Below are 23,941 nucleotides of genomic sequence, written 5' to 3'. Positions count from 1 at the left end.
CCATCCGGTATGCTGGAGAAGGCGGGGATGCGTGTGTGAGAAATGCCGCTCTCGTGGTTTGGGATACAAAAATGCTCGATTCTTTTCGAACGCAGCTTCGCCAGAAGTAAAGGCCCGCATTTGTGATCGACCATCCACTCCAAGGCTTGAGGCATGAGCGGAAAGGTGGAACGCGCGCTGCCCGCATGGACCACTGAGTACCTACAACGTTGCTTCGCCAATGAGAAGGTGTGCGTGTCCTTTGCCCTCTGGATTGCGGCGGCGGTGCTGTGGATAGTTGCAGACTCCTTGTGAGTAGCAAACACCTGTACAGAATCAGCGCCCGGTACAGCACGTAATAAATGGCGCTTATGTCAAAAATGATAAGACTACTAGGCTTTGTCAGTGAAGAAGGGATTGGGTAACGGTGCGAGTGGCGACCCAGTTGTACAGATATATTATGGGGCTTGTTAGACTTCTGAAGGACTTGTTCCGTTTCGGTCACACCTTGAGAGACTTAGGTATGAGATGCAATTTCAGTCACAGTCGGTAAATTTCAACAGAGAAGGAAGTTAATACACCGAAAATAAACCTACTTTCTGCAAGAAAGAATATGAGGAAAAACTGTGAGGATGAATTTTTCTTAATTTGTGAGACAGAATCCCGAATCCCCTCATTCTATGGAGCATGTAACTTTGGGCCTTTGTTATGGGTCCAGGTGCAGGCAGGACCTCTTTGGTCTCAGGCCACTTCTGAATGACCTTTGTCCTTTAACTAGATCCATGAAAAAGAGAGAAGTTGATGCTGTTGTTTCAGGTGTTTTATAAAGTCATAGCATAACAAAATATTCAAACCCAGTTAATCCATTTCTCTGCTTCTGAGATATAAGCTTATTCCAGCCACATCCAGCACATGACAGGAATCCAGCATGGAATGGCAACAGTCCTTTGCAGTGCTCACTCATGCATGTTGCCATGCTTAACATGTGCCAATTTATATTTTCAAGTTAACTTGAAACAGATCTTTGAGATGTCGGAGAAAACCAGTATTCAAGTAAAGGAATAAATAGCCTTACTGTTTTTTTGTATATATTATGAAAACATACCTCTTGCATTTAAAATAATATTGTGAAAATGAGCACACATTTTATTTGATTAAACATGTAATCTTACTTGCAATATACCATGTTGATAAAGATCTAAATTTAGCAACAAAAAATTACAAATTCTACTTATTCAAGTATTATGTTAGTTTAATAGTGTACTTTGCTAATCATAAACCTACAAATGCTATTTCATTATTTTAAAATATTTGTATAATGTACTGTTTTTTCATTGCCTTACTTGGCATACTGCTGTATATATCCTTTCGTTATTTCTGCATGGTTAACATATTTTTAATTTTTGGTGAAAAAAATACAAGCAATTTCTCTGTTCATTGATTCCATTAAACATATTTGACCCAGATATTACATAGGGATAAAGATTAAGATTGTGGTGCTGATCCGTTTTACTTTAAATCTTTTCCTTCTTTTTTTTAAAACAGTTTTACTTTGGACAGAATGTTTTTTTCTGATATTTACCTATGTTCAGCATTTCATTATGACTAGAAGATTCAAAGTCGCATTAAACATGGAAAAGTGCTAACATTGCATCTACAGTATAACCAAGTACAGTCAATATTTTGTTTAGCATAAATAGTGAGCATTGTAAACAAATCCAAACATTGAAATATTCACAAAAAACAAGCATCATATACAGCATAAAATAATCTAGAGTCAGAAATAAAAAAACTCTGCCACAATCACCACACAGCTGGAATCCTGCCTGTAGTGGGAACAATAAAAAGCAGAAAGAACAGCAACAGGCATTGCAATAATTTCCTCCACATACATAAATGTCTGTCTTATATTTAATGTTATGAATGTACAAATCCTAAGAAATTTGCAAAAAAATGTTTGAACTCACACTATCAGATTTATTTTGGTTATTAGTGTTAGTGGAATAGTGGCTTATATTATACAACAATGGTTCATTTAATCTGTGGCATAGCGATACAGTGGGCGTTCCATAGCCCCTGGGATTTTTGTTTGATTCCTTATTGAAAACAGTCTGCATGTTCTCACAGGCTTTCTCCTGAATTCTAAAGTTGTGCAGTAGTTAAGTTTATTTGTGACCCAAAATAGGCCTGGTGGGCCAGAGTGCCTGCAGTTTGTTTTCCAGTTTGATTGCTTAATTAAAGAGCAATCCTTGCTAATAATAATTTTTTTTTATTTTATGGCTTGTTAGTGTTTTCATCCTGCCATGTAAGGTAATTTCTAAAGTGTAGATTATTTTTCCTTTTCAATCGTCCAAATGATTTGTAACCTGAAGCAGATGATCAACTCCCCGTCATTCACTTTTTGCTCTTCAGATTACTTTAAAATATTTTACTAAACTAGATAGTTCATGATGAGTGTACACAGGTGTAAATGAAAGCAACTGAGATGGAGGACTGCTGGTTCCTTTGTTATTTGCGCCATATTGTTAATAAGAAACAATTAAAACCAGTAAATGCAGCTGTTCAAGACTAAAATAAGCAATTAATGGTGGGAAATCATAATAAGAGTGACAGCTAAAATGATTCATAAAAATGTTTCTTGAGGAGCAAGTGTTTCAACAGCAATAATTGACTTCTTTTTAAGAAATTGGGTTGGAACAAAAACATGCAGCAACTGCAGTCCTGCTGGGTGGAGTTTGCTTGCCCATGGAGTAGCACTACTTCTGCCACCATAGACTCTGTTCTTAACTACCTTGTAATTAAGAATGTGAATTAAAGAAAATAAAATAATGAGTGGATACTGGGAGTAAAGCAGAAATCAGTGTTTTTGTTTCACATTGCTAAAACTTTAGATAAGGTGTAGCATTTTCAGAAAGGTATTTTTTTCAGTTTTGAGAATTCAGTTCAGAAAGCAAACTGGTGTTAATAATATTTAATAAAAAATGTAAGTACAATTTATGTCATGGTGAATCAAATGTTTGTAGTGTGAAGATAAACTCAGATGCTAGTCTTTTTTGATCTTATCAAATCAGGATTTAAACTGACACTCTTTTAATCATTCTTACTAAAGCAGAAGCAAATGTAAAACTCTGAATCATTATGAAAGAACATGTAATATGACATGCTTTCAGAAAAAAAATAAACATAGAATTTTAAATGTTTTAGAATTATTTTTGCTTTGGTCCTGGGTAATATTCTTGGAAGTATACAGAAAATTATTTTTGACCATTTACTCAGGAGAGTATATTACAAATTAGTTTATTAATGTGTTCACTGTTATTACGTAACATGTACAGGCAGATGCTGAAGTGTCCTAAAATGTAATTGTCAGAAATGGACAGTGCATCTGCTTCCTAGTCATACTGAAATAAACTCATTCCCCACCAGCAGAATGCTCCTCCATCCTCTGATTCAGTCAGTATAGGGCAACATTTATCAGATGCTTGGCCAAAATGGCTCCAAATGGTAATGCTCATTCTTGTGACTCTCTCTTCCGGTTTTGTGTCTGTAATGTTCAGTAGTTTACCCTTAACAACATGTTTAATATAATGTATTGTACAAATGGAAACACATTAGAGCTACTGCTTCTTTACAGCTCCATTAACACAGGGCACAGTTTATTAGAGTAGGCACTCCATAGTCACCACTGCATGTTTGGAAGTTCAAAGATCTTCACAACTGATTTTGGCAGTAAAGAGGATCTTTTGTGCCATTTTCAGATCATGATGTTTTTCTGTTCTTGGTATTTGCCTATCTGAACACAAGGTAGGAGAAGGACCATTGAAGAGGTTTGGCATATATGGTTGAGTGAGGGTATAAAGTTCTTAGAAACTAGAGGAGACACGTTACATACATGTAATTTCAAACCCTCTTGATCCAATTAAATGCCATTATGGGATGGAGCCTGTCCCAGCAGCACTGAGCTCAAAGTGTGAAATAACCCAGGACAGGGTGCCAGTCACCTACTTAGCACACATAAGTCAGTTTAGGGTCACCAAATAATCTAATTTGCATATTTTGATGATGTGGGAGAAGACCAGGAGTACTCATAGAAACACTTACAAACACACAGAGAAAATGTGAGAAATCCTCACAGAAAATGACCAGACACAGAAATGAAATCCAAGACCTTGGATCCGCCAAGAGAGCTGCAAAAAGACTTCACCGGTTACAAAATAATAGGAATAAGAGTCTTACCACACAGATTCAACACATTTTTGTATTGTTTCTTGCTTAATGGCTTTATTTTCTCTGAAACAGAGTTTGGTTTGCCTGTGAGTATTATACAAACATGTTGCAGCTGGGGATACCTAATTTATATCCATTGTACTATTTGTCACGGCTAAGATGGCTCATAATTCTTCCATCTGAATTTAAAATGAGGCTTGAATATTTGACAGCCCAGTCTTTTTTACTGTGCTATACTGGTCAATTTGGATTGACCTTTGCACATCTGCAAGAAGCAGTTTCTCAACAGGCTTTGATTATCAGACATTGGAAATGACATTCACCCAAAAAATAGTATTACAACTGAATTTTAATACTTTGCTTTTATTAAGTAATATTTTATTATTCATAATGAAAGTACCAAGAATCACTTTACAGTATATTATTAAATATTACAATGACATTTTCACGCTGCATTTATCCCACAATGTACATTTTGACCCACCTTCATCAACCACATGACAGTGACAAAGTCCTTCTCCCACAATTTATGCATTGTAACACATGGATTTCACAAGATAACTGTCCTGATGCACACCTCTGTGTGGGAGTTGGTGCCTTTCCTAGCATCATTGGGTACAAGGAAGAACCAGTGGTGGATTGGTCTGTCTCTCCATCATAGATAATACACTAGCATCCACTCTCAGTCACACACAGTCATTTTAGAGTGTCTAAGTAATCTAAGACATAAACCATTAGGACGTCAAAGGAAATTCCACAGACACATGAAAAGAACATGCAAACTTCACATTGGCAGTGCCTAGGTAGATATTCAGACTCAGGGTGTAAGTATGAAAGGTATATTTACAACATAGTATATGGTATAATGTTTCCATCAATAAGACCCTGTTACTAAGTGTATCAAGGCTGGTTCTGCCAATTGCTACTGAGTTATATGAGAAAACTAGAGAAATTATGGGTCTGTTGTTGGAAGAAAGGAAAAAATATTTAAACCAAAGACATTACATTCCACGACAGGCTGAAGTGGCTGAAGGTTTTTTATCCAGACAGTTTTTAAATTAGTAATCAGTTAATGCTGCAGATTGAGCAAACTTTATTTTAATTGACTTGCTTTTTAATATTTAAGACCTTGTTTGTGTTGTTTTTCAAATAAAAAATGTTGTTGTGAGAAATATTGATCTTCTCTTGTCTATAAAAAATTAGTTTGGTGTTATTAAGAAAAAAATTAACAATTTTGAAATGTCTGCTGTTGCAGAATGGGAGTTCTAAAAAGCCATAAAACTGAATATTATGTTTCATTAAGAGCAAGAATTGTTTTTGAACTAAGAAATTGATTGGAGTAAAAATGGTGGACTTCTAATAATTGAATGTCAGACTACTGAGTTACCTGGTCGTCTTTTGGCTTGCTTTGAATCTAATTATTTTAAGTTTTGGTTATGGAAAATGAAACTGTTAAGGATTCTTGAAAGTATCCCTGAAAACTTGTTTTTTTTCCTCTCTCCCATTGCCATTTCCCACAGCTATCATTGGGGAAAAAACTAATGACTCTATTACATCATCACATTTAAATTTAAAAAATAAAACTTAGAAATTCCTAGAAAATGTTACAGAATTCTAGTGATATGAAATATGAAGACCCTTAGTCACAGTTTTTACTCTGTTGAAAACAGCATATCAGCTGAAGGACTAAATGCTATGCTTACTTTGTAAGTACTGCTTAGTATAACTTTGAAGTCTTGCAACATTCACATTTACAGGCCAAGTGTCATGTGTCCAGTTACCTTAAGTAGGCACTGTCAGCTGCACATTCTCCCCATTTAGTTTCCTGAGCAGTGTCCTTTCAGTGTCAATTTATTTGCATACCCGCTTGAGCTTTCATGTGAGAAGCCCTTTAATTGAATGTCACTGAATCACCCCACACAAAATGTTCACGGATGATTGTTCTTTGATCAAATGTGTTTGTATCACACTGCGCCACACTGCTTCTTGCAGTTTCATCACAATTGAATGTCATTAAATTACATAGTGCAAACTTTATTTGGGGACCACACTTTAATCTAATATAGCTTTCATGTGCTTGCAATACAGCAGTGGACACCTGCGACCCAACAATGGCTTAGAAACACTGGTTTAGGTTTGTTTGTGTGGTGTGTGTGAATAGTCCTGGGGGTCCCTGCCCAGTTCTACCAAGAAAGGCTTTATCCCCATTCCCATAACCCAGCACTGATAGAAGCTGGTATTAAAATATATACAGTATACTGTATGTACTTAGTTTATTCCTGACATGAAGTTCAAGAAAAAACAACAACAAAAAATAAATTAAAAACACATGGAACTTCTGTGGGGCAACCGCAACAGGTGGTAGAAGATACCAGTCGCACAAAATGTAAGGCTTCCCTGTGTTTAGTGTTAAACAAAAATAGCTTCAAGGACTAACATGAAAAATAATTTTGAAAATAAAGGTTTTGGATGAGTACATAGTTATACATACATAGCTAAAAATTGATTAGTTGTTGCATCATTGTAATATATAATATGTGTGTTTTTGTGTTTATCTTTTGTGTGTTCTTAGCAGTGTGTGGTCGAGCATTGTCTTGCAGTAAAAGGACTCCTTGAGACAGAAGTCTCCGCTGCTTGGATCGAATAGCAGCTGCAGCACAGTAACTTGCACTAGTGACTGTAGTACCCCTCAGCATGTAGTGTTCAACAATAACTAAGGTGCACAAGTGATTACGAGGACAAGACAAAACCTTTTATTCTGCTGGAATCCAGGCACTTCCAAGCAGGTGGGGCAAGTGCTTTGAGAATGACTGAGACTACATTGAGAAATTAGATTATCAGTTTTGTTAAGGTTCATTCCAATTTCTAATAAATCCCATTTTCTAACTTTAGCTTGACTCCCCCTCATATGTGGCACAACATAAGTGGGATCTTTGATAATATCAGATTCACTCAGCTGTGACGCACTGCTTGCCTCGGCACATGCATGTGCAAATCACAAATTTTGCTAATGAAAGAGAACAGACTACATGGAACTTTATGATTTAATTAAAAGGAGACACCATTGTTTATATAAAATGCCATTATTGCTTTTGATATAGTTATGAGTTTATTACAACATAAAAATGCAACTTTGAAATATGGTGGTTTTCCACCAGACGAATACCTAGTGTGTAAGTGCCTACACTCAACCTCATTTTTGGCTATTTTCTGATAATAACTTAATCATCCTTCACTCAATGTTCATGCTCTAACCCTCAAAATGAAGGTCAGACATTTTTCTTTCATAATTTTACATCTGAGGAATTACTTATATTGTACACGTGTCTCAGCAGAATGAGTTGCAAAATATAATAACATTGTTAACAAATAATGTTGAATCAATCAAATCAATAAAACAATCAATTTTTACAAAAAGTACAAATAAGAATAAGTCGACCCCCACCCCTGAGAGAGAGAGCAAAGCAAACAGCGTAAAATTTAAGGCTTGTAAACATACATAAATGAATAAGTTTGATAAGCCAATAGAAATGAATGCAGAAGACAAAGAAATACAGAAATAACTGCTTCCTCTGTGCTTTAAGAGCTTATTTTAAAATATTACTGATTAGATCCTGCCATGTTTTGAAAAAAGTCTGTACAGATCCTCTAACTGAGTATTTGATTTTTTTCAATTTCAAATAGTATAAAACATCGGTTTCCCACTGACTTAACAGAGGAGAGTTTGGGTTCTTCCAGTTTAGCAGAATAAGTCTGCGTGCCAAAAGTGTAGTGAATGCAATCACAGTTTGTCTATACAAGTATCATTTTATGTGTCAGTAACACCCAGAAAAAAATGCTATGAAATATCTATTTTACTATTTTGAAGCATTAGAAAAAACATGATTCTTTTTCTTTGTTTTTACTGTTTTCAAATAAATATCCATAGCATATATATCTATTATTGAAAAATCCGTGGTCTGTGTATATCCACATTACAATACCAATAACTGCAAGATTCAAAATGTCTTTGCAAAAAACAAAATTGAAATATAGAAAGTGGAAAACATAGAAATAGAATGTGGTGTCAGTGAAAGCTGAAACACCCCTCTCATTTAGTATATAGTAGTCCATCCATCCATCTATTATCCAACCCACTATATCCTAACTACAGGGTCACGGGGGTCTGCTGGAACCAATCCCAGCCAACACAGGGCACAAGACAGGAAACAAAGCCCGGGCAGGGCGCCAGCCCACCGCAGTATATAGTAGTCTGTCTGTCAAATTGTACATAATTGAATAGGGACATTCAAGAGAGCTGGAGGGCTTGATGCAGGTGTTGCTATTATGCAGCAATTTGGCTATATTTATAGGAAGAAAAAAAACATTGCAATGTGCTATTAAGTTATGCAATATGACATTATTATGACAAAACAATGTTTTAATTATAGCAGTGAGTGAATACATGGTTTTATTCAGTTTTTGTTTAAATTTTGCATTAATGTTCGTTCCCACCAGTAGGTCCAAAACAGTAGGGCTCGGCTTATATGGTTAAGGCCATAAACCTAAGTGTAAAAACAATAGGAGTACCAATTCACAAAACAACACATTGCAATTACACACCAGTCAACGCACCAAGGAATCCTTGAAAAATGTAAAATTAAACACATAAGGTGGATGCAGGGCAAAGCTTGTAAACCAATGAAACAAAGTTTTTCATTATTATTATTATAAAAGTATACACTACATGCCAACAACAAACATATAAACAGTACCGGTTCATGAGAAAATTATTCTACCATGACTATACCTTTTAAAAATATACCAATCTTACTCAAACCTACAACTTACTTTAAATACACACAAAACTCATGGATCTCCTGTAAAACATCACTGACATAAAATACATTTTTATCTGGTAGCAGGAAGAAAAAAATTCTCCACACTACTGGACTATATTTCTTTGAAACAGCCAGATCATCATACCAAAGCTACTTTTTCAGGTAGGGGTTTTACTTTGTCTTCTTTTTTCCATGTTCTTGCCAGTAATGGCAATGAGTAAATATCAAACGATTCTCTACAGCCACAATCTGATCAGCATAATGCCTTCTTTATTCTGAATTATTAAGGCAATGTTTAATATAACAGATAGTATAGCACTTTTAGTAAACTCATCACCGGCTTATACTGTATAACTCTGACAGGGAAAAGGTTAAACTCTTTAAGTATGAACAATTAAAGCAAAATATATTGTAGCAGTGCTCATTTTCCCATCACGAATAAGATGAATAAGTACTGTAACCATTATGCCCTTTGGTAAAACTGAAATTTTGTAAGGTATGACTAGAATAGAATAGAACATTGAAGTGTTGATCAGCTGGAAAGAAGACTAGACTGTAAGAAAATAAGTAAAATTTCTAGAAAATATTTTGAACATATGATAGGACATTAGAAAAACATGATTAAAAAGACAAAGTTGAGTTTGCTAAAAAAAATACTGTAATAATAAATTGTAATTATATCATTTAATTTGTTCAACAGCTCCATCTGGTGGGACTGGTTTGGCTATGCTCCACTGACCCACCGACCCACCCCGGTGTCAAAATGTGTATATTTGCTTAACTTTTTAACAGTGTAATATGAGCAGGCATTGGTATTGTTTATAAAGAAAACAGGAAGGCACAATGATAAATTTCTCATGTTGCCTTTGCAATTTTAATTTCCTCCTAAACCTGCTTAACAAATCAAAAGTGACTACGCAGTTAAAATTGAATAAAGAAACTTGTGTCACAACTTTTACTCAATATATGTTTGCATTTATTAATCTGGAAACTAGGGCCATGTACAGATTAATATTTACATGAGGCAGTTTGGAAGTGCACTGATATTATTACATATCTTTCTTCACATTACTGAACCCAAATCAAATTAACACAAAGGAAAATGAGTCAAAACTAAATTATTCTTTCTTTAATTGTTTTCTTTTTTGATGCTGTTTGAGCACTAGTCTCTAAAAATACTTTTCATTCGTGTATTCAAAGAATGAATGCTTTGCTGCCTTACATGTGCAGAATACATTGGCTGGAATGCATAAAAACAAAATGACAGCAGCTGCTGCAAAACATGGAAAAGGTTTCAAAAAAGGAATAAAAATTGATACCACATCAGAACTAAACAAAAAACATAAGAAATTAAATACTAATATGTTTCTGATTATAATATTACTAAAATCACTATGAAAGTCAATAAAGAATGGAAATAAACAATCACAATAAAGTAACCAGCCATGCATTCACAAAAATATATGTATAGCAGAAAATTTTGTTTAGGCTTTAATTTGCCCCATAATATTGCCAATTGTTGCAATTTTCTTCTTCATTAAATAGCAACACCTTTCACTGTTTATTTTGATGATCATAAAGAATACATTTTAATTATGATTATAGCATCTTGGTGTATGTAAGAACCACCAGTACCGAGCCCAGCAATAGTTTGTCTTAGTAAACTAAATTTGCTTATAGCCTTCAAGAAATGGACAGAAAACTGGTGATGAACTTTTGCCATATCCTGGATGTTTCTTGCTTTCATGGTGACAGTGTATTTTAGTTAAATGTGACTAGTTTTTGTGTTTGAAATCAGTAAAAGCACCCTACATTTCAAATGTACAGGATGAAACATTGTGACTTTTCCTAAATTTCCTCAAATTAACAAAGTAAAAAATCTTTTAGAAGATTCTTTAGAAAAGAATTTCTAAAAATCTTTTACCTTACCATGTCTTTTGGGTAGGTTTTAACTCACCATTGACTATAATGAATTTTCCACTACATTTAAGGTACAGTACTTTGTTCACTACCCTTAAAAACATCCTAATGTCATCTGTTCTCAAAGTTAAGATCATCCCTACTAGAGGTTAAGATAGCCACTCAATATAAAATCGGTTTTAGTGAAAAAATGGATGTTCAGGGCACCACAAATGGGTTGCCAGAATCAGATCAAAAGATCTGGAAGGCACAGGTTTGACATTGTGAGGGATCACTTATAATTGTTGTGTTGTTTCTTCAAAGAAAAGAACTATCTAGAACTAGAAAAGTGTAAGTTTCAAAATGAGTAATTGTTTATAATAGTAACACAATTGAAGGTTCATTGAAAGAAATCCAGGTTTATGGACTTTTGGAAGGATTTCCATCCATTTGTTAAAGGCCTTATTTGCCTCATTAACAATAACTAACTTTTTAATAACAAAATAAAAATGTCACTCTGGTGACTATAAAACAAATCACATTTGCTAAATTGATGCCAGTAAGGTATAGCTTTCCTTTGTTGGAGTGCCCTAAACTACTCAGTCTCCTCTTCCGATTAAGTGTTTCTGACAGGATAGATAACACTGTTATGGTATCTCTAAATAATATTACATATATATATATATACAGTATATATATCTATACTAATAAAAGGCAAATCCCTCACTGACTCACTCACTCACTCATTCACTGACTCATCATTCATTTCGAAATTCTACGCGTAATGGTCATAACTGGAACCTATTTTTTCGTCCATATACTATAATAGATGTCTGCTCGATGGCCGTGGGAGGCGGAGTTACGCCTCCCACGTAATTTAGTGCCTGCCCATATAAGGCCGTCCATCAGCGGCAATCCAATAGAAACACTGCTGCTAAATATTCACGGGTGAAGGACTGTGCTTATGCAGATGAAGATGAGATGGTCAGGGTGGTGTTTGGCACAAATTCAGCGAAACTGCGAGAGAAACTAACATTAAATACAGCCGTGGACATCGCACGAGATGGCACCAGCACAGCTGGGAACCTTCGATGCATGTACACCGAGCGGCTCACATGAACTGACGCAGTGCACAGACAAAAAGCAACAGTTCCAAAGAGTGCTGAACAAAAACTGAATTACACAATTGAGAAGGCAGCAAAAAAATATGAAGCATCTGATACATACAAGCATATTCATAAGTGCAACTACTGTGGAAACAAAGCAGACTGTGGAAAAAGTCAATGTCCCGCTAAAGGAAGACAGTGTAAAAAAAAACCCGTGCATGCAGTGTGTCACGTCTCAGATAAAGAAGAAGACGAGCTGTTTATTGATGCAGTAAGAAACGAATTGATTAATGAAACCTCTTATCTTTACAACGATTGACAAACACGGAATGTAACTTGAACACAACACATCCTACAAATACGAACCTGATTGAAAGAAATAATGATAATCAAATCCTTGATGACAGCAACACTCATACCACTCACAAAACAATTACTGTATATTGACAATCATGTTACGTTATTTTTAAAATGTTCCCTTTTCTTTTTCATAACTTCTTTAACACACTACTTCTCCGCTTCAATATGAAGTTTGATATCTATACAAATAACGACAGAGCAATGTCTTAGGAACAAAAGGATGCCAAGTCTTTTAATGGAAATAAAAGTTTTCTGCCTACAGAGGGCTCAATTGTGTAGACACCCTAAAATCAGAGTGAAATGAAGATGTGGCAGGCTAGTCCATTTTTTCAAAAACTTAATTTCTGCAATTTAAAATGCTTTTCAGTATCTTGTGTGGCCCCCACGAGCTTGTATGCATGCTTGATAACGTCGGGGTATGCTCCTAATGAGACGACAGATGGTGTCTTGTGGCATTTCCTCCCAGATCTGTATGAGGGCATCCCTGAGCTGTTGTACAGTCTGAGGAGCAACCTGGCGGTGCCTAATGGACCGAAACATAATGTCCCACAGATGTTCTATTGGGTTTAAGTCAGGGGATCGTGAAGGCCATTCAATTGTTTCAATTCCTTCATCCTCCAGGTACTGCCTGCATACTCTTGCCACATGAGGCCGGGCATTGTCGTGCATTAGGAGGAAACCAGGACCTACTGCACCAGTGTAGGGTCTGACAATGGGTCCAAGGATTTCATCCTGATACCTAATGACAGTCAAGATGCCGTTGTCTAGCCTGTAGAGGTCTGTGAGTCGCTCCATGGATATGCCTCCAAGATCATCACTGACCCACCACCAAACCAGTCATGCTAAACGATGTTACAGGCAGCATAATATTCTCCACGGCTTCTCCTGACCCTTTCACGTCTTTCACATATACTCAGGGTGAACCTGCTGTCATCTGTGAAAAGCACAGGACGCCAGTGGTGGACCTGCCAATTCTGGTATTCTATGGCAAATGCCAATTGAGCTCCCCGGTGCTGTGCAATGAGCACAGGGCGCAGTAGACATTTGGGCCCTCAGGCAACCCTCATGAAGTCTGTTTCTGATTGTTTGGTCAGAGACATTCACACCAGTGGCCTACTGGAGGTCATTTTGTAGGGCTCTGGCAGTGCTCATCCTGTTCCTCCTTGCCCAAAGGAGCAGATACTGGTCCTGCTGATGGGTTATGGACCTTCTATGGCCCTCTCCAGCTCTCCTAGAGTAACTGCTTGTCTCCTAGAATCTCCTCCATGCCCTTGAGACTGTGCAGGGAACCTTCTGGCAATGACACGTATTGATGTGCCATCCTGGAGAAGTTGGACTACCTGTGCAACCTCTGTAGGGTCCAGGTATCACCTCGTGCTACCAGTAGTGACACTGACTGTAGCCAAATGCAAAACTAGTGAAGAAACAGTCAGAAAAGATGAGGAGGGAAAAATGTCAGTGGCCTCCACCTGTTAAACCATTCCTGTTTTGGGGTCATCTCATTGTTGCCCCTCTAGTGCATCTGTTGTTAATTTCATTAACACCAAAGCAGCTGAAACTGATTAACAACCCCCTCTGCTACTTAACTGACCAGATTAATATCCCATAAGTTTTATTGACTTTCTGCTATACTCTGATTAAAAAGTGTTCCTTTAATTCTTTTGAGCAGTATATATATATATATATATATATATATATATATATATATATATATATATATATACACACACATTATATGTATAAGTATATACAGTGGTGTGAAAAACTATTTGCCCCCTTCCTGATTTCTTATTCTTTTGCATGTTTGTCACACAAAATGTTTCTGATCATCAAACACATTTAACCATTAGTCAAATATAACACAAGTAAACACAAAATGCAGTTTTTAAATGATGGTTTTATTATTTAGGGAGAAAAAAATCCAAACCTACATGGCCCTGTGTGAAACAGTAATTGCCCCCTTGTTAAAAAATATCCTAACTGTGGTGTATCACACCTGAGTTCAATTTCCGTAGCCACCCCCAGGCCTGATTACTGCCACACCTATTTCAATCAAGAAATCGCTTAAATAGGAGCTGCCTGACACAGAGAAGTAGACCAAAAGCACCTCAAAAGCTAGACATCATGCCAAGATCCAAAGAAATTCAGGAACAAATGAGAACAGAAGTAATTGAGATCTATCAGTCTGGTAAAGGTTATAAAGCCATTTCTAAAGCTTTGGGACTCCAGCGAACCACAGTGAGAGCCATTATCCACAAATGGCAAAACATGGAACAGTGGTGAACCTTCCCAGGAGTGGCCGGCCGACCAAAATTACCCCAGGAGCGCAGAGACGAGAGGTCACAAAAGACCCCAGGACAACGTCTAAAGAACTGCAGGCCTCACTTGTCTCAATTAAGGTCAGTGTTCACGACTCCACCATAAGAAAGAGACTGGGCAAAAACGGCCTGCATGGCAGATTTCCAAGACACAAACCACTGTTAAGCAAAAAGAACATTAGGGCTCATCTCAATTTTGCTAAGAAACATCTCAATGATTGCCAAGACTTTTGGGAAAATACCTTGTGGACTGATGAGACAAAAGTTGAACTTTTTGGAAGGCAAATGCCCCGTTACGTCTGGCGTAAAAGAAACACAGCATTTCAGAAAAGAACATCATACCAACAGTAAAATATGGTGGTGGTAGTGTGATGGTCTGGGGTTGTTTTGCTGCTTCAGGACCTGGAAGGCTTGCTGTGATAGATGGAACCATGAATTCTACTGTCTACCAAAAAATCCTGAAGGAGAATGTCCGGCCATCTGTTCAACTCAAGCTGAAGCGATCTTGGGTGCTGCAACAGGACAATGACCCAAAACACACCAGCATCTCCACAAAATGAAGACTTTGGAGTGGCCTAGTCAAAGTCCTGACCTGAATCCAATTGAGATGCTATGGCATGACCTTAAAAAGGCGGTTCATGCTAGAAAACCCTCAAATAAAGCTGAATTACAACAATTCTGCAAAGATGAGTGGGCCAAAATTCCTCCAGAGCGCTGTAAAAGACTCATTGCAAGTTATCGCAAACGCTTGATTGCAGTTATTGCTGCTAAGGGTGGCCCAACCAGTTATTACTTTTTCACACAGGGCCATGTAGGTTTGGATTTTTTTTTCTCCCTAAATAATAAAAACCATCATTTAAAACTGCATTTTGTGTTTACTTGTGTTATATTTGACTAATGGTTAAATGTGTTTGATGATCAGAAACATTTTGTGTGACAAACATGCAAAAGAATAAGAAATCTGGAAGGGGGCAAATAGTTTTTCACACCACTGTATATATATTACTTTTCAGAATGCAACATATAGTTTTGTACGTGCTTCGCCCTAATTCTGGGCTCATCAGGCAGTACACACTCACTGCACCCCTTCTTGGGAATCGAATTCGTTTATTACGATTATTATAGTTCTCTTTATATATCACGTTTTCAGTTCAGCACTCTGGTTGCAACGTCTAGTTTTGTCCAGGAGAAAAGCAATGTTGCCTCAAATCAATGGCAACCTTTTGTAGGGTGTGTCCCTGAGACTTATTAATTGTCATCGCGAAGCAGAGCCTTACTGGAAATTTGAGGCATTTCAATTGAAATGGGAGATCAGGGGGTTTAACGGTGATGCCAGGAATACATTCAGAGTGTGGCGCTGTGCTTTTTCTGTGTAGCTGCCTTCACACAGCCTCTTCGCTGCTTTATAAACGAATGCCATATAAAGCCATCACCTTGTCAATTGTGTAATGCGTTTTTTGAACAGGTTTGATGCATGGAAGTGATCACTCGTACTGCGTTCAGTAAGTTCACGTGAGCTGCTCTCTTGTGTGATGTTGCGATGTCCACGGCTTAATTTAATGTTAAGTAAGACCCGGCACTTAAAAGTTTCTGGCTGTACTCCAGTTGTAATATGACGAAGCTGCGCGAGGTCACTTTTGAGAATGCAAGTATAGTTGTCAAGGAGAAAAGCAATCTTACCTGAAATCAATGGCATCGTTTTGTAGGGTCTGTCCCTGAGACTTATTACTTGTCATTGCGCAGCAGAGTCTTACTGGAAATTGGAGGCATCTGAATTGAAATCGGAGATCAGAGGGTATAAAGGGGACGCGAGGAATACATTGAGTGTGGAGAAACTCTAGAGACAGGGTGTGTATTAACTTGTGGATTTTTCTGTGAGTATTTGGTGGCAGTGTGACAAAGTTGCTTCGGAAGACAGCGTTAGCCGTAGAGCTCAGCTCAGAGTGAAATGAGGTGAATGGGAGGGGAGTTGATGACGTAACTCCCCCACCCGCCTTAACTGTCAATCCCCCACAAACACAGTCTCTCAGAATTTGCATAAGCACAGCCCTTCACCTGCAATTTTAACTTAGTTACAAAGTGATCAAAACTCTCGTTTATATCCTGCGTCCTCTCATTAAACTTGTATCCCGCATTACTGTGGGCATGACAAACACCAGCGGCAGCCTGTCTATGAACTTAATTTAAAGTTTAAGTTTACTCCGTGCTTTGTTTCCGAAGTAGCAGCACTCATGAATATGGTTGTAAATGTCACTCGCTCGCTTCTTATTGTTTCACGGCCTTCTCAATTATACAATGCATGTTTTCTTTAGCGCTTTTTGGAGCTCTTCCTTGTTTTCTACGTACTGCGTTGATAGTCAGTTCACGTGATTACGTGGGAGGCGTGATGATGTCACACGAAACTCCGGCCATCCAGCTCAACTCCATTACAGTAAATGGAGAAAAATAGCTTCCAGTTATGACCATTACGCGTAGAATTTCGAAATGAAACCTGCCCAACTTTTGTAAGTAAGCTGTAAGGAATGAGCCTGCCAAATTTCAGCCTTCTACCCACACGGGAACTTGGAGAATTAGTGATCAGTCAGTCAGTCAGTGAGGGCTTTGCCTTTTATTAGTATAGATACCCCGATCTATATACTCTCAAATAGACAAATCACACCCGGTGGCGCAATGGAAGAGGCATCGCCTCTAGCGCCAAGGTTCGATTCCCAAGAGGGGGTGCACTGAGTATGTACGCCTGATGACCCCAAAATTAGGGCGAAACACGTGTCGTGTACTCTTTGCATTATTTCACAGTAAAACTATTTCAATATATATATACATACATATATATACACACACACATACATATATATCAGCGCTTCCCGATTCATTTTACCCTTGCATCCCCTTGGTTTGAGACGTATGAAAAAATATGCAGTTAACGCCGAAAGACAGATCACCAATTGAAGCTTTATGAATAATGGATACTTTATTCACCATCAATGATTGTTTTGGTAAAGCCATACTCAGTGTAATCATTAGATGAACGGTAAACAAGTAAGAGCGAGGGGAGGGTGATTTATTGAGGCACGCAGGCGAAACCACAATAGCACGCGAGCTCGATGTAGTGCGCGTCAACTCGATCTGAATTGTGCGATCACATTCGAAAAAATATATCTTTTCAAGTTCTATTTAGTCGACACAAATATCTTTGGTTGGAATGTAAGGCGAATTTACTCTTTACATGTCTATGGTGAAGAACAATTTATGCAATGATGCCTACATTTAACTTACATTCCTACCAAAGACATTTCTGTCAACTAAATAAAAATTCCTTCGATTTAAAATTTAAATAGAACTTGAACAGATACGATAGTTCATAATATCCACGCAGACTTGCATGTAAGAGCGGGAGTCATCCGTTTTAACAAGCAGCGTATTGCACTGATACGAAATAGCCTGCCCATTTAATTATTTAGGAATGGATAAATAAATTAAGATTTTGTACAAATAATGTTTTTCATTTTTCTTCCTTGATGGATTCTGGCACCCCCAGCAACCGTTGCTCACACCCCAAAGAGTGTATTTATATATATGTATATTGTGGTAGATAGGGGGCGCTCTCGCTCCCTTGAACCCCTGTCCACGACTCCAGACACCAGGTAAAAGTCCTCAAATCGACTTTATTTTGTTGCCACAGTGTACAAAGCACACTCTCTTCCACAATACTCATATAAATGCTCAATAATCACTATAAACCACAATCCTCCAGCTCCCAGACGCGTTGCCACCCTTCCACCCAGCTCAGCTCCCCGTCTGGGAGCTCCCACAGTCCTTTTATACTCCCTGACCCGGAAGTGTTCCTAGCCAACAGTCCACAAGTCCTTATTCCTTCCGGGTCAGGGTAAATAGTACTTTTTTTTCAACCCGGAAGCCCGTTGCTCTTCCTATGACGAACTTCCGGGTCATAGGGCACGAAGAACTCTTCGATCCTCCCTGCAGCTCCATCTCGTGGCCCCCATGGCATCCAGCAGGGTGGTGCATAAAAACTACATTGTCCATGATGCCCTGCTGGTCTTCTGGGGACCTCCATGCTGCAAGGAGGGCTCCACCTGGCGCTTGGGGTATTGGCGGGATAAGCGACCGCCATCCTCCACATATATATATATATATATATATGTATATATGTAGATATGTATGTATATGTATATATATGTTTATATATGTGTGTGTGTTTATATATATATGTGTATATGTATATATGTATGGATATGTATATATATATGTTTATATGTGTATGTGTATATATATATATATATATATATATATATATATATGACAGCAACACTCATCACTCACAACAGTGACAAAACAATTACATTGACAATCATGTTACGTTATTTTCAAAATGTTTCCTTTTCTTTTTCATTATTTCTTTAACACACTACTTCTCCACTGCGAAGCGCGGGTATTTTGCTAGTATACATATATATACACACATATATACAGTATATACATATATATATATACATATATATACATATATATACACATATACACATATATATTTATACATATACATATACATACACATATATATGCTATATATATACATATATACTGTGTATATATACACACATACATATACACATCTATACTAATAAAAGGTAAAGCCCTTACTGACTCACTCACTTGCTCACTCATCACTAATTCTCCAACTTCTCGTGTAGATAGAAGGCTGAAATTTGGCGGGCTTATTCCTTACAGCTTACTTACAAAAGTTAAGCAGGTTTCATTTCGAAATTCTACATGTAACGGTCATAACGGTTGACAACATCATCCATGTTGAACTTTCTTATTTACGGCCCCATCTTCACAAAATTTGGTAGGCGGCTTCCCTGCGCTAACCGAAACCGATGTACGTACTTATTTCGATGGTATGATGCCATTGTCGGCCGCCATATTGAACTTCCCAACATCACTAATTCTCCAACTTCCCGTGTAGGTAGAAGGCTGACCCCATCTTCACGAAATTTGGTAGGTGGCTTCCCTGCGCTAACCGAAATCAATGTACATACTTATTTCGGTGGTATGACGCCACTGTCAGCCGCCATATTGAACTTTCCAACGTCATTAATTCTCCAACTTCCCGTGTAGGTAAAAGGCTGAAATTTGGCAGGCTTATTTCTTACAGCTTACTTACAAAAGTTAAGCAGGTTTCATTTCACAGGTGGCTTCCCTGTGCTAACCAAAACCGATGTACGTACTTATTTTAGTGGTATGATGCTACTGTCGGCCGCCATATTGAACTTTTCAACAGTCTTTGATACTTATGGGACCATCTTCTAGAAATTTGGTACGCGGGTTCCCAACGCTAACTGAATCTTACTTACTTACACATATACGTCCATAGCCTGCAGCTCGGTCACTGTGTGAGACGGCGTTGGGTCCCCCATCCCAACGCCTCCCACGTTGTTGGCTGCCTGCCTATATAAAGCCGTCCGTCACTCCGGTCTCTACATTCCCATCCTTGCTTCGCCACGGGATTCACGTCTCCCTGCTGATAACTACAGTCTTTTTATTTAATCCACGGCTTCTCCGCTGTTTTATTGTTAGTTTATTACAATTATAGTTATTGTGTAGGTATTTTAGACTTACTTTACATTGTTCAGGTACCCATTTCCATTATCATTCCAACCATACCCCCATTAACATGTCTATCAAGGTGATCACCATCGATCAAAGAACTGTCACTTACCGAGTGGTTTCAATGCCCAGAGATGGCACCTACCTTTTCCATTCTCTGTGTTACATATTGCACTGCCATATCAGGCTCACTCTTGATATCCGGAGGAACATTGTGTCTCATGTATTGAATGCCTGGGACAGGTTCAAGGTGTGGACTGATGATGGTACAGGAGATAATTATACTACACAGGAGCACTATAAGAGTGAAATGCTTAAGCACTTCACCTACGGTTCTGCATGTGAGTTGATGGCTGCCGCTGCCGCTGAATTGTTCGGATGTCTCTTTCAAGTGTACCGAAATGACCAAATATTTTACACCTTTCGACAACTGCCCGTGCCTCTTAAACATCTTAGACTCACAGGTGACGATTTCAGTAGAGGACACTTTGATGTTTATGAATGTTTAAACTCACAAAAGCTGGATGTGAAGTTATCAATGAAACCGGTTGTATGCTTACAACGCTTGACAGATGCTGAATGTCACTTCAACACAAGTCCTGCAAATACTGACGTAATTGAAACAAACCATGAAACTCAAACCAATTATGACAGCAGCAATCCAAGCTGTGAGATTTGAAACAAGATTACTGTTCACATGGCCAACTGTATGTTGCATGCTCAAGAGTAAGCTCAGCGCACAGCTTGGTCATATTACAACTGGAGGGCCGAACTCACAATATGGCATACAAAGAGATCCTTAACAAATAATTATTGGTATATTTTCCCTCAGTTTAAAAAGGTTTAATTTTCTTCTTAATAAAAATTTTAAGGCAGTACTTCGCCGCTGCGAACTGCGGGTATTTTGCTAGTATATATATATATATATATATATATATATACTCACCATATATATATGGTGAGTTTTTTCAAACAGCCTTGCTCTTGTGCAATAGCATTATACAGTAAGAAAGTGAATATTATTGGGTTCTAAACTGGTATTGGAAGAATAATGCCAGTGGCTTTATGTACACACATTGGTACACATATTCTGGAGATGAGTTGATCATACAAATATGTATTTATCTACAGTTACCTAAATATTTAAATTTGAAACAGTAATGAATAACTAAAACTGAGTATCAATTTTTGTTTAAGGTGGGAATTCGCTTTAAAATAGTAATAGAACAGCAGAGACTAAATACCATGTCTAATATAAAAAAACCTTAATGTGGCATCCAAAATGGGAAAAAAAAACAGAAATCAAAGTATCAAAACAGAGCCAGTGTCATGATCTACGTCAATAAATACAGCAAGGTCAAAACCAATGTAAACTTCTAATTATGTATACCATATCCATCTCCTCTTTGAGTGACTGACTTTTAATCTAATTGGCTTCATACCATGAAAGAGGAATTGGTATGTTAATAGTCAAAAAATAATTTAAACTGTCATACATTTTGAATAATGCTAATTTAAAATCTGTTATCCACTATTCACTGTGATTTAAGATGTGGTTCAGCAATAGTGAAATGAACATCTGAACAATTGCCTTGTGTGATTGTTTTTATGGTGGTAGTATTAGAGTAGTAGAGACATTTTATAGCTGCAAAATATACTTTTATAATTGTGTCTCTCATTATGAAAGGGTTCTCGTTTTTCAAAAAACGTTTATTGGCCTGTTTATCTAAGTGTATTGCTAAATCCATTTTATTTCTGAAATGTCATAAAGAACATCCCTCAACATGTTTATCATATCACTTTACGATAACTAAATCCTGACTTACAGTGCCTATAAAAAGTATTTACCCCTTGGAGTTTTCACATTTTATTGTTATACAACATTGAATCACAGTAAATTTATTTATTTTTATTTATTTATTTATTTTTTATTAATTTTATTACAATCCATACATAGCAATCAAGTTTTTACAAAAAAAAGAATTATGTTAAGAACAGATTGATCCCCACCCCTGAGAGAGAATTAATAAATTCTCTGTGCTTTATAAACTTATTTTAAAATATTACTGATTAGATCCTGCCATGTTTTGAAAAAAGTCTGTACGGATCCTCTAACTGAGTATTTGATTTTTTCCAATTTCAAATAATATAACACATCGGTTTCCCACTGACTTAAAAGAGGAGAGTTTGGGTTCTTCCAGTTTATCAGAATAAGTCTGCGTGCCAAGAGAAGAGAATCACAGTAAATTTAACCTTGATTTTTCGAGCATTGATCAACAGAAAAAGACTCTTTAATGTCAACGTGAAAATGGGTCTTGCAAAGTGGTCTAAAATAATTACAAATGTAAAACTTTAATATGACACATGTAAATCATCACTGGTACATCTAATAGGTTTTAGAAGTCACACATATAATTTAATGAAGATCACCTGTCTGTAGTCAAGGAGTTTTTATTGATTGAAATCAATTACTACTTAAAACTTTTAGAACAGCTCCAATTTTTTCAGTTTTTATGGGAGTGCATGCAGTTTAATGTCTTAATGTAAACAATGGAAAATGAAAAAAGTCATCAAAGTAGCCGGCTTTTGCTGATATGACAGCCAAACTGTGGTAAACATTTTGATTTAGAATGCCAGAAACTCTCCAGAAAAACATCCCCAGACCATCAGATGTCGTCCTCTATGTTTGACAGTTGGTGTCACACACCAGGGAACCATCCTTTCATCAACTCAACAGTGTACAAACACCCTGCATGATGAACCGAATATTTGTTGGCAGTTTCTCTATATGAAAGGCCTACACTTCTAAGGGTAATAATGCTGTCTCATTTAATTTGTTAATTGCAATTTTCTTGCCATTATCACTGGAATTTACAACTTTCTACATTGTAATATTGTCCAAGTAGTACTTCAGAGTGTGTAGTAAAATAGTCTTACAATTCTGTTTTAAGACAGACAGAGGGTTTTTAAGTAATCAACAGAAATTAGGACTTCTGTGCAAATTGTTTGCTTCAACTTGCAAGGCTTAATTTACTTTAATTGCTGCAGAACATCTGTAGGCTGTTTCCTATTAGTTGTTACCTGAAGAAGGCCAATTTGTAATATTCTGAAATGTGTATAACCTAAACTTTAAATTTAATCCTCTGGCAGTGAACCACTTAACTTTTCACCATTTTAGTTCATTCATTGCATTTCAACTGATTAAATCTGAAAAAAAAACTGGTGTTCTAAAACTTTTGACCAGTGTAAATGCATCTTATCTGGAAGGTGCAACTTGTGGTAAGTTAGTATTGTGGTCTAATCCACATGATGAAGACAGAGGAACACTCCAAGCAACTTAGTGTAAAGGTGATTAATAGCACAAGTCATGGCACAAGTCTCTGAATATTTCTTGGAGTATAGTTAAATCAACCATTAAGAAATGGGAAGATATGATACTACTGTAAATCTGACTACAGCAGTCTGAATAAAACTGAGTGATCATGCGAAAAGAAAGCTCATGAGGGAGGCCATCAAAAGACCTATGGTATCTCAGAAGAAGTTACAAGATACAGTGGCTTACATATATATGTTTTGTATCATTCAGGTGCATGGGAGAAAGACA

General features: G+C 37.1%; 1 protein-coding gene across 5 annotated transcripts in view; it reads left to right on the top strand.

Annotated features, from left to right (window-relative positions):
- The window catches only part of tmem44 (transmembrane protein 44), a 59,088-nt gene continuing 35,147 nt past the window's right edge, over window positions 1–23,941 (top strand). For 3 of the 5 annotated variants that reach the window (XM_039766145.1, XM_039766136.1, XM_039766126.1), the window contains exon 1: window positions 1–290. In XM_039766145.1, the coding sequence (XP_039622079.1) occupies window positions 154–290 (137 nt within the window). In that variant the 5' untranslated portion in view covers window positions 1–153. The remainder of the gene's footprint in view (window positions 291–23,941) is intronic. The other 2 variants (XM_039766153.1, XM_039766162.1) reach the window with 2 other exon arrangements.

The sequence above is a fragment of the Polypterus senegalus genome, chromosome 1 (genome assembly GCF_016835505.1).
Source record: "Polypterus senegalus isolate Bchr_013 chromosome 1, ASM1683550v1, whole genome shotgun sequence".
Classification (NCBI taxonomy): domain Eukaryota; kingdom Metazoa; phylum Chordata; class Cladistia; order Polypteriformes; family Polypteridae; genus Polypterus; species Polypterus senegalus.
Note: the sequence above shows the minus strand (reverse complement) of the source record. Positions and strands in the feature narration are given on the sequence as shown.